Raw genomic sequence first — 13,113 nt, forward strand, 5'->3', positions numbered from 1 at the left:
TAATCAAAAAACAATAAGCTTGATTTCTGTGTTTTTTTTTACTTTATAGTCTTAACAGGGTTTGAAACAAACAACAAATATGTTGTCAAAAACAGCTTGGGGCAACAAATCTACTTTGCAGCAGAACAAACTGACTGTTGCACACGGCATTGGTGTGGACCAGCACGTCCCTTCACTATAACAATTATTGATAATTCAGGTCGCGAAGTTATGCGTGTATCCAGACCTTATCGATGCTGCAGTTGCTGTGCTTGCGCTTGCTGTTTACAAGAGGTAAGAGATTTTTGTTTTTCTTTAGAGGGTTCACATTTTTCTGGTTTGTTTATTTTTCTATGTATCTTGCCAGTGTCGAGATCAAAAGGTAAGTTAAATTTAAAAAAATATTGCAACAAATGCCCCCAAATTTTAAACGAATGTTGTTAATCCCAGTTGTTACTGCCAGGCCTTCTCTGCTGTGAATGAACTATATGAACTATTCAGATTTGTGGTTTTGAGTTTCAAAGATGTAGATGCAGAAAATAAATCATTGTCTACATCATGCAAATATATGTGAATAAATACACCTGGTAACATAAAAGTCAAAATATACAACATATATACAATAAAAACTAGCAATTAAAATCGGAGCTTGGAAAGGTTCTTAGGACTTTTAAAATTTGGTTTTAAGTTTTGACCAGACTGATCAGACAAAGCAGAATCCCTGATTATTGGCAGTATGTATTACTCTAATTCACAGTCGCCCCGGTTACAAGATAATTATGGCACACTTGCTAACCTGCTTTTTCAACCTTCTGTGAAGGTTTGAATATTTCAGGAGAATGCTGGAAATGCCAACCCCTATCTAGTTAAAGGTTCAGTGTTGATCTACACCACCACCCCAATAAGTCCACAAGTGGTCACCATGTTACAGCAAAGGATTTCCAAGCAAAAGATTGTGTCCGCACAGCAACATATAATTTTTTTCTGCCACTCTGAAAATCTTTGCATCATAGTTTCATAAGGTGTAGCCAGGAAGGACTTAATTTCAGCATTCTATATTGATGTTTTCTGTCTTTGAGGGTGGTCCATCAGACACATAAGAGATACCTAGAGGTTAAATAGCCAGAAATTCTATGGAAGCAGATTTTCCACTGCAGATTTTCACATCTTTTTGAAAGATTGGTTGGTGGAGTCTCGAACACCAATACTTTGTAAAAAGTGACCCTTTATTTGCTGTAAGTGACAGGCTTAGCCAATCATGTCTGGGCTCAGATATTTATTTTTATGGTCTGGAGGTAGCCAAGATTTTTGATTTTACTAAAAGTATATATATAATGTACTTACTTATAACAGGGCTTTCAGACAGCTCTTGGTCTGTTGTGTCATTCACATTTGTTTTTTTACCTTCGATGCCATACAGTATGCTGCAATTGGCAAGCCCACTTCAATCACAGGCTAATTTTGCTATGAGGCACAGCATTTTTCTCTTTCACAAGGGGCACATCCTCAGACAAAGCAGTTTCCTTCAGTGCCTAGGAGTACTGAGGCAAAGTGTGCATTTTGAGTCTAAACATATCTTTGCGTTTAGCAGTTTGTTATATTAGTCCAGGCCAGACAGGTCCATCAACAATAAAGTTTTACAAAAAACGTTCCCGTTACTGCAGGATAACAAATCCGTTCAGGATGCTCAAACCTATGCATGTAACGGCTGCCGCAGCTGCCACTAGAACTGGTAATGACCAACCAGAGGCAAGCCAAAAACCCTGAAGCTTGGTCCTTTGCCACCTGCTCCGCCGCACAGTTGAGGCATGGTTGGGGAGCAGCCAGGAGCAGGACGGTGAGGAGTCCAAATGTGTTAGGGCCCACAAGTGGCAGCTGCTGGGTAGATGACAATACTTGGTGAGTCTGCAGTGCGGTAGGCATTGTACCAAAGGGTAGAGGGCTGTGGTGAGTAGAGGTGGCCGGACCAGGTGCTAGTGGAAAAGATTAGCCTTCCCTGCCTTTCTTTTGTCTTGTTCTATTTTCACTGGATCAACAGCCGACATCCAGCAACATCCAGCAGGCAATTTAGAGAGCCTTGAGAGTTGGTTGCTTCAGGATTACATCAGTGCTCCACTTGGGACTAGAATACAAAAGAGGTTCGGTTTTCCTGGGTCGCACGTTGGCCACCTGGTGAGTACTCAGAGTGGTGGGGAGGTGGGGAATACCTCCTTTCGGAACTAGGACCCTCACACACCCAGCAAGCTAGGTGTCATGCTTCATCATATGGATCTGCTCCTTGTCGAGCCGGCGCTGCAATGCTCAACGGGCACCCATAAAGGGGCTCTTTATCGGAAATCTTTTGTTCCTTGCCATATAGGTGCCGTGAGTGTGAGGGGCCTGATAAGATGTAGTTGTGGTGTGTGGGTTAAAACAGGTAAGGGAATCCTCTATAATTATTATTATTCTGAAGACGTCACAACCTGATTAAAAAGTAAAAAGTGGAAGGAGGGCGACTATTTTGTTTTAATATGACCCCTATGGGTGCCTGTCGAGCATTGCAACCCCGGCTTGGCAAGGAGCAGACCCATATGATGAAGCATGACACCTAGCTTTCTGGGTGTGTGAGGGTCATAGTTCCGAAAAGAGGTATTCCCCACCTCCCCACTACTTTGAGTACTCACCAGGTGGCCATATTGCCACCCAGGAACACTGTACCTCTTTTGTCTTCTAGTTCTACCCAGGGAAAGTACAGTGGAACTTTATCAAGCCCTCAGTGTCCCCCTTGCTGTTTACTATATACACTACTCTTGGGACTGCCAGGTACCACCAGGAGCAACCAGCCATTCAAACAGAAAAACCATGAGTTCTGTTGGCGATAACCCATAGTACAGGGGTGAATGACTGTTATTTGCCAATTTCATTATACTCTTTATTCTCTATAAAAACAAAAAAACAAACTATCTATAAATCAGTGGTCCCTTCCTGTGCTATCTTTCGATTCGATTTTTCCTGTGTAGGCATAGTGTGCAAATCAAGGGGGAAAATTAAGGCAAAAAAAGGCTGCTCAATTATGTACGACAAACAGCCATATAAAAATTCTGGAGGATAATTTCAAGTTACTTGAAGCACGGTCCTCTGTGGCCATAGATAACACACCTTGCAAGATTTTAGGTCTACAGTTGTACATAGCCTTAAAAACGGGGAAACTAAGCTGGTTTTGACCCCGCCATTGAACACGACCATGCATAGTGCTGTTGATGCTGACCACCCTATAGATTGGAAAAAATGCACCCAAACAGTGCTATCGGAACCAAAAAGCATTAAAAAGCTTGGCACAAAAATGGTTACTATAGATTGCAACCAGAATTAACACCTCCATTTCAATCACCATTTGCTACTAGGAGTCCTGGTCAAATAAATACTACAATGAATATTTATAGCAATAGTCATGTCAACTCACCAGCTTCATCACATGAAGATCACTGAGTTTATACACCTGAGAAGTTACTCTGGTTACCAATTACACCACAACCACAAGGAGCAGAATGTTTGCCTGGAATGTTGCAAATTAAACCATCTTCGGAAGCAGATATGAATTAAAAAAGTATCAGTAAATGCAATAACAGACCAAATCTTACCAAAACTATAACCAGAAACTTCACTCCAACATACATCTGGATCTGATTGGTAAACAATCAGAACTTTAGAGAATCTTGGAGCCACTATAGAAACTATAGAGATGCCTGCTTTATTATCTACTGACAAACAACATTTTAAAAGTTTGCATTCTGATGTAGGCATCATTGAAAAACCACCAAAATCCATAAAATCAGTACTCACAAAAGTGTCTCCAAATGAGAGCCTATTCTGTCTAACTCCTGCATTCAAAAACAAACTCTCCAACTGTGGTATCCAGTGCCTGAACTCCTCTCTTCTATCAAATGCGGAGGTCCTGGTATTAGTCCGGTGACCAATATGTAGATCAAACAAAAAACTATCATTCATTGGATCAACCCATACTCAGTATCATAAAGTCCATGTGCAAAACTTTGGCCATAATTGCAGATGTGATTATGACAAAGTCTTCAAAACTCGATGACCAATTAGAATTTACTAAGCAATTTAAAACTTCCATAGTGACCAACGTTAGAAGGCCGTGGTCGCAGAAGTCACAAAGGAAAATGTAATTACAAATTTAAACCAAGGAGCATTAGAAAACCAAAGTTGTATTCCCTTGTTGGAAAAATAGCTGAAAGTACCAAGGGTTATAGTTTACATTTTAGAAGATTGTAGGAATCATTTTTCAACCAAATGATCTATTGGCCAAAAAACAGCACCTGTACACCTAACAACAGTCCCAAAGGCAGCATCACCCATGCAACAGGCTTTGGTTCAGTTCAACCATCATTTGAGAGTGGGGGATTCAACTGCATAATCAGGAAACCCTCACACTTTCAACACAGAGCCAATATTTGCTTCCAAAAAAAGAAGTACAAAGGAAATGGAAAAGATCTTTCATGTAAAAGTTCATAGGAAAAATCAAAAGAAGTGCTGTAAAAATATCGAAACATTCTTTGATTCCTTCAATTATAACACAGCCACTTCAAATAATTACTCAACCATCTGAAGAGAGAAAATCTCAAGAATCAGGAAAAGTCACAAAGTAATCACCTAAAATAGAAGTCAAAAGTGATCAAACTGATTTTTTTGCAAATCAAAATTCAGGACTGTTGTGTAGTAAAACATGAACTCATCATTCCCACATAGACTGAGTGCCAATTGAGTACAGGTTGATTCACTCATCCAAGCTGGAAATCAAAAATGCGGAAAACATATCAACTGTTAAAGTCATAAAGTTGCCATCTTGTACCTAGAGTGATAGCCATGAAACCAATTTAATTCAAGAAATCCATGAAACCAAATTACACCAAATAAATTGAAGGAGTCATACAAATCAAATAAGTCAAACTCAATATGGTGGAGTAGATAACAAAAAATTCTGTTATCGACTCAGATCAGCAATTGGCAACCAAGATCGCACTCTTGAGATGCAGAACTTTGCTTGCAAAACAAAGTGAACCCATAATAAATAGATCAAAGCATTATAAAAACCATGCATGGGAAATTCCAAGCTTTGACTTCAGATGATTCCACAACTCCGGTCTCTGGTTTGGCTTCAGATAACCTTGCGTATTCCTAGGTGAAAATAGTAAATACTATGCATGACGAGGTTCACCCTCTAACATCTGATAACAGGGGGAAATCAATTTAAAGAAATTAGACCAGATGACACAGAAACAAATACACTATTTGACTTTAATCAATGGAGCATAAATGCTACTAAAGACAATTGATGATCATAGTTACTCCTGAGTATGCATCATGTGGGAGCAGATATCCTCAGTAGAGGTAACATCTTGTAACTTATAAATACGTTGCCGGGCTTACAAGACATAAGGTCAAACAAGCTCATGGTTGTAAGCTTTGCCTAAATGAAGGACAAATCCAAACCTGAAAGCACTTTCCAACTACTTCTGCAGCGAGCATACTTAACCAGAATAAAACTCTGTATTGCGAATAAAATTCAAGAAGTCTCTGCATTTGTAGAAAATCAACAACAAACAGTTCTTTCAAATCAAACTTGCAAATTTTTTATCACTAACAAGACCCACATTATGAGATCAATCAGCTATTTGCTTATAGGACAAATCCAGAATCACTAATTCGGTAATCGGATTATCAGCATGCCTAAAAGTATTATGTTGAAACATAGCAGGCCTAAAGTAAAAAATGGACGATAAGGACTGGTCGACTTTTAGAAAACAACTGAGCACCAGCTGTTTGCAAGAAACATGGGCTATTGATATAATTGAACTGGATGGATAGCTAACATATCACTCACCCTCTAAAATTCAACAAAAAGGCAAACCCATAGGAGGTTTGACTATCTGGGTAAGAATCTCATTGGCTATTAATGCAGAAGTATTTTATGCCATAACCAACAAGAACAAACAAACCGTTGAGTTAAGAAACTGGTCGGGGTAAATTAAGATGCCAAACACATAGTTTCTGCCAGGTGGGTGGGCCTTAGTCATACCAGATGAAATGCTCTTCAGAGAACAGCTCATGGTGCAAATGCTGGCAGAGACAAAAGGATGCCAATACAGAGTTTACATGGAAGGCCATGGACTGTCAAAATGATTGCACATTAGTGTTTGGTGAATTAAATTCTAAAATGCAACCCTTAATGCTGGGTGTATTGACTGGCTGGTCACTGTTTTAGTGTTCCTAATTGTTGGTTTGTACCAGCCACTCCCCAAGGGCTGGCTTACAATATCACCCCACAACCATCCATCACAGGTGTCACATGACATGTTACCCTGCCAATAAAAAGGGCTGGGCGAACGTGCCCTGGTCCACTTCTACTATGTAAGTCACAGTGTCTGTGCCATTATCTATAGCGTATGGGGGCCTAGGGCCCCAACCCTTTACATTGGCGACGAGAGGGTGGACCTGCGTGTGCAGCCACCTTGATGTGGAAAAGCAGGAGAGAATAGCCTATACTGAGGGCACCCCCTGTCAAAGATCTGAGCAAGTGCCTGGTTCCCTGCAGGGCATTTTGTGAGCCTGAGGGGTTAAGGAAGTACTGCAGAGGGGTGGAGTGCCACGTCCAGCACACAGACCATGAAGATAGAGCTGAACAGGAGCCCACCAGAAGTGCCTGGTGAGTCGTCGGTCATAAGGTGAGCCCCAGTGAGGATAGATGAGGTCAGCAAGTGTACAACCCGCGTCATGACGGCGTATGCTGTGGCCCCATCGTGCAGGTAAACTCCGCAAAGCAATCTGCAGATGGTGGCCCGATTCAAATAGGAGTTGAAAGGGGTAAGCAATGAGTTGTCCAGCCATGATAGCATTGCATGCCCCCTCCCGCACCTGAAAAACCCACATTGACTCATCGGAGGGTGAGGTGACTACCTCCATTGTTGTTTGACTGCAGAGAACAGGAGACAGTCCGCACCACAGGAACAGTGAGGCCTGAAGAGTCATAAGAAGCTTATGCTATTAGGCACAGTGGTCCAGAGACACGGCTTTGATGGGAACAATAACTGAAAAATATAGACTAAGAGTCAGTGCATATTGGGGTTTGTCGAACAGGACAAATAAGTTTAATTGTTACTTTGAATGATTAGGACAAAAATAAACCGGTGGGACACAAGCCTGCCTCATAACAAACAAAATAACAAACAATTAGGAATATATACAAGGGACAGACAATAAAGAAAATGTATAACACACAAGGGAATAGGACGCAGGCAATAGAGTTTTTTTTCAATCCTCTACATCTAGATACGGCAAAGAAAAAATGCTTTGGACACCAATACATATCAGAATAACTTAATAAGTAGGTGTATAAGGTGTACTTATTGGTCAATGACGTTTCGATCCCTTAACCACATATATGGGGTCATCATCAGAACATTGAGGTATTGCCTCAATAAACGTTGGAATGAAAGGAGAAAAGGGGAAGGAAAACAAAAAGCAACAATCTGTGAAGTATATAACATAAGTGGAATGTTCGTGATAAGTGGTGGTGGCGATAGATTTTCTAACTGTGTACTACAAACCGCGAATTAAAAAATGGCGTGATGTCAACTATTGAAATGACACTAGGGATGACCCATATGACAAGGCCAAGCAACATACAGGATGGGCATGGGGCACGAGAAGTGGGCGCGCTGGGCATGGTTACAAGCAGTATACGCACTGGCTTTCAGGGAGATTCCAATTACAGTTGACCGAGTTCAGTGAACATGAAGAGCTCGCATGAACGGGCAATAACCTGGTGTAAATTGCGATCGGTGTAGAAGACTAGAAGAACGGTTAATAACAGTCATTCACCCCTGTACTATGGGTTATCGCCAACAGAACTCATGGTTTTTCTGTTTGAACGGTTAAGGTTACGATAAACTTTCGCAATGGTCCTGAAAATGAGGGACTGTTTAGGATAAGGTTGGAGATGCCTGCAAAGCCGCGCATTACATAAGGAATTGACTTTACCTGGTTTGGGTGAAAGTATAAAGCGTGCCTGCTGTAAAGCTTCTAATTTTAAGTAAGGGACACATCCGCCTTGAGACCCTGAGCCTTGTTTGAGCTGCTCATCGTCTGACTTGACCTGCGGAGGGGAAGCAAGGGTTAAAAGCAGGTGCGAGGGATTCTGTTGCAGAATTGTTGACGCGGAGACCTAAGTAGGGGCTTACTTCTGAATGATCAGTACTGCAGGCACGCATTACACTTGCAACAAAACCAGGTAAAGCCAATTCCTTATGTGATGCACAGCTGTGCAGGCATCTCCACCCTTATCCTAAACATTTTGTGATTCATCCCTAGCTCTGGGTTTATCCAAATTCCTATCCACTTGAGTAAAGGTGCCATACCGATTAGGTCTGAAATAAAGCCTTAACCGTTTTGGTAGATTTTGTACAAAGATGTTGACTGTGGCACAAATAGCAGATTTCTTAGGAATTTATTTTCTACTATTTGGAAATCCCTAACATCTCTGTATCCCCAAAGGTCAGAGCCATAGCTTGCTATGGTGATGCATTAGGCCCTATATATATTTAACATTGCTTGAATTGGTGATGCAGCGAGATTACCAGCTTGGGTTTATTCTAAAACACCATACTCACCTGGGCCCATAAAACATCCATACAATAAGCTGGCAATCATACGCTGAAGATCAGAACTTGATTTACCTTGAAATATATTTTTACCCGTACACCAATTCTTAACAAACCTTAACACCTTAGATCTTAATTTCCTCTGGTCGATAGATCAGGTTGTTAGCATAATAGGTATAAGTGACATTCACCTTTATTTCTTTGAATGACCACAGACTCAGGAGAGTTTTAAAACCTTTATCTATGCAATGATTTTGTGAGTCAAATATCAATACATGTAAAACACCAACTTTTAAGAGAGAAAAATCAAAGTAGATTGTAAAGATTTAGTAAAATCTAGGCCCGGGCGGTAAATTCCGTTCTGCTCGCGGAATTTGAGGACTTTGCGGAATGTGGGTAATTTGCGTTCCGCGGAGAACCCAAAATTGCCCAAAATTCTGCGTTCCACGACTTTGCGGAATTTTTTGCTTGTGCGCGGTCTCAAAATACTTGTTCGCGAGACATTTCCCCCCAAGCACACAAACAGCAATTGCAAACAAGAAAAAAGCATGGCGAACAAGCAATTCTGCATGTTCGCAGAATTTCTGCGTGTTTGCGGAGATTTGCGTAACGCGATTACGCAAATTCCGCCCACCCCTAGTAAAATCTCATGACATTGGTACCTGGGAAGGGTGGAAGAGGAAACGGTACAAGAACATACCACTCAGATTTATTTTTACCTAGAATGGTGTGAGGACCAGCCCCTGGCCAAGAAGCTGGAAAAAGAACTCCTGAGTAGTCAGGAGCCAACAGATCAGGTTGAGGACAGGTTCAGGACAGGACAGGTAACCTCTTCTAAGTGTAACACCAGCGTTACACCCCTCTCTGGTGCTACTCTCATCGATTCTTCCCCCTTCTGGATGGACAGTTTTTTTCCCTCAGCAATCTCTCTGACTCTTCTTTCTCTCCCTCTCTCCTTTCTCGATTCTTCTTTCAGAGTGCTCGAGCAGCGTCTCTGATCCCCATGGCTTCCGCCGTCTTCTGCAGCAATGATTGTTTGGTGACAGGTCTGTGGCAAGTCTGACAAACTAGCTGACTGAGCCTACCTTAGTTATACTATTGTCAGTGTACGTACCACCCCACTATGTTTCAATATTCATGTATTTCCTACTGGTGATTGGACAATGGGATGGGGAGAGGTCATCACAAAATACTAATGTAATGTAATTTTTGTAAGGTTCATTGTTCTGTGTTCCCTCCCCTTACCTATTTTTGTCATGCTTTAATTCCCAAAGCACACAAAATCAATTTCATCAACAATGTATGCAAATTTGTTGACTTCTCCTTCCCCTCTTCAGGTTAAGAGGTGCTGTTCCCCGGTGCTTTTCTGGTTCAAGTGTCCTTGGCTGGGTTTCAATGTCACAGTGTGGAGTTTGACAGAGTCCAGTACGCTTGCGCAAAGTCAGACAAGATGGCAATTTTCAGTCACACTCCAGGCCCAAATACGAACTAATAACAAAGTGAAAGAAAAACATGTTAGAATACTAAAATAAATGAATGCACTGTATACCACTTACTCCTACGCTATTCCCCTTAATTTATTTTAACTATTGCAATAATAGTTTAGTAAGACAAGCAACGTTTAGTTTGAAGTGTAGCATGTGCAGTAACATGTGAGATTCGAAGTGACCATCTTAAATACTACTGCGCAGCTGCAAAGATTTCCCACCAAAGCAAAATAAGTCATACTAGGTAGATGCAGTAGATGCATGTGCAGAAGAGCTCCCGCATTTCCAGCAGCCATTTTAGACACTCGGATTATTTGTTAGTAAAGCACATTTAAAAGCCTCCCCTAAATAAAGTAAATATTGTGTAGTGCAAATATTAGTATTTACAAAACATGTTGGTTACATTATTGCATATTATTTGAGAGGATTGAATCCAAGCAAGTTTCTTACGTACACAACCTTGCTCCATCAATCCCCTCTTTGATGACCTTCTATGCCATCACTAATTACTAAACCAGATGCCAACTTTAGCAATATTCCATCTCTATTTCTTCTATCACTTTGGAATTTCCCTTTCTCTTTTGAAAACCCTTCACTCTTTTGTAAATGTCTCCTTTTATTTCTTCAAGCTGAATTTCATCATATTTTCTTTTCCTTTCCTTTTCATTCACTCCATACCATTTTAATTGTCTACAGCATTTGCACCAAACCAATATTGTCAAAACTAATAGTGTTATTCCCCATATTGGCATCAGTATTTGACCTATAATACTTCTTCCTACAGAAAACCAACTACCTTTAGAAGAAATACTATTTGTTAGTTTCTTTCATACACTGTCAACTTCCAGTGGTTTCAATTGTTCCAAATTCATAATATTTTTGACATACCTCCCAATTTCGATTCTTTTGTCAGGTATGTAGGTGCAACAATGTTGCGCCTTCAACATTTCACAGACTCCGCCCTCTTTTGCCAATAACATGTCAAGAGCAAGTTGATTTTGCAAAACCATAGATCTTACCACAACCAGTTCAGTATTGATCAATAAACATCCTCCAGCAGTGTCAGTCGATAAGAAACTAACCACTGTTGATGATTTACAAATTATTTGTGTATTCAGAATTACTCCCACTGAAGGTATCAATGCACTAAATGTATCTCCTACAATTTCTGAGAAACAACCTCTTTTCTTGCTTGTTAGTCCGTTATTTTCTTCATTGCTTCCAGTGATTCTTTTTTACATGATAAACTTTTGGGAATACTATTCCGAAATAGCAACTCCCATACCAGTGGTCATGCAGCTTAAAGTAAGAAAACTTCTCACATACATAATAGACTCCAGGAAATACTGGATCTGGTCCCCCTTTTAGTCCTCATCCCCCTATTAACACAAAATTGTGCTCACATCACTGGAACCAATAAATATATTGTTATACTCTGTTCATAACCTATGGAGACAGAATTTCCCATTCTTTTCAAGGCCCAGGGAAATAGCAGCACAAGTCTTGCCAATTGCAATAAAGTCTTCTCTCACAACCCACTTAGGTAGCTGAGGTTTCGGTTCAGAAGCCCTTCTATGGAAATCCTGTCTCCTTTTTTCAACTTATTTCAAAATTATCTTTTCTTCTTCATGTAACTTACATGTTATATTGTTCTTATGTGCTTCAGCTATATTTATTGTCTTCATAGTTAGAACACATTCACCCATGAATTGTGAATCTCTACTGCTAAGGACAGGGTTCATGCTTTTCTGTAAAGAAACTTCAGAAAAAAATCACATCTACCTTAGAATGATAATATTGTAACTTTCCAGTTCTATAAAATAGAGTAGCTAAAATACTCCATGAAATACCATATGTCAATGGTAAATGTTGATATGTCACTCTTTCTGCTACAGATGTCGGCAATTTCATGCATACTTAACAATTGCTAACTTCCATGGTTTCTACATAGTGTACTAACAGGTAAGCAAAAACATTTAAATCTGTATCATTTTTATTTACACTATGATGTAAATCTGCCTCATCTGCTGCTTCTAATTCTACTCTGTCTTGCTTAATGTTAGCTATCTTTCCATGTGCACTAGTGTCATTCTATTTGTTTTCAGTCATTAGGTAGTTAATGGCTATTGTCAGTACCAACCATACTATAAGTACTAAAAATATGCTACATATACACATCTACAGCATCTTTTTATACAATTTCGTTTTGGTTTTCCAGCAGCTCTATTATCAGCAATTTTAAACTAAGAGGATTTCTCCCCTCTTTTTAAAAGAAAATTGTAGAGTACAAATTAGGGAATTTCTTTTTTTCAAGTTGGTCTTACTTTTTAATCTATTCGATCAGAATTTAATACTTCATCACTATCTCCACTTATTTCCAGATTCTCAAAATCTTCAAGAATTACATATGTCCATTCAGGACCCATGAATTTATTATTCAGTCTTTGTAATCGTGGACTTCTCCTTCTTGGCTTTTCAGTGGAAGGTCCAGATTGCTTTGTTACTTCATTTACTTGGTCAAGTTCCTCACTTATTGTCTTAAGGCGATATTTCAGTCTCTTGATAATACTAGACCAAGTATCACCTTTTCTGAATCTTTTAGCTTGCACTGTGCTTTCAGATTCTTCATGTGGTCTTTTGTTTTTGTTGATTTATGGCACAACTTGATTATTTCCATCTTCTGAATTCCTCTCTATCTGACATTGTCCAGAGCTTATTACCTAGCCGTTTCTGCCTGGATGGGTTCTTCTTCTCTATTCTGACCCTGTTCTGGATTCTGTTTGATTTGACTTTATTCTCCTTCTTCTTCCTGAACTTGTTTTTCTACACCTAACTGGTCCTGCTCAGGTCTTTTAAATTCTTGATTGTCTTCTGCCTGGGTGTTTTCTCCAATGCCTATCTGTCCCTCCTCAGACTCACAGGTCATTTTCCTCTGTCTGAGTTCATTGCTCTTTCCTTATCTGGTCCTCCTCAGATTCGGTATTAGC

The 13,113-nt window shown here is 40.0% G+C and overlaps 1 protein-coding gene across 3 annotated transcripts in view; it reads left to right on the plus strand.

Moving 5' to 3' along the window:
• The window catches only part of LOC147683305 (phospholipid scramblase 1-like), a 546,679-nt gene that overhangs the window by 450,084 nt on the left and 83,482 nt on the right, over positions 1–13,113 (plus strand). For all 3 annotated transcript variants that reach the window (XM_086944818.1, XM_086944819.1, XM_086944820.1), the window contains one exon: positions 50–273. In XM_086944818.1, the coding sequence (XP_086800944.1) occupies positions 50–273 (224 nt within the window). The remainder of the gene's footprint in view (positions 1–49; positions 274–13,113) is intronic.

The sequence above is a fragment of the Lissotriton vulgaris genome, chromosome 11, assembly GCF_964263255.1.
Source record: "Lissotriton vulgaris chromosome 11, aLisVul1.2, whole genome shotgun sequence".
NCBI lineage: Eukaryota > Metazoa > Chordata > Amphibia > Caudata > Salamandridae > Lissotriton > Lissotriton vulgaris.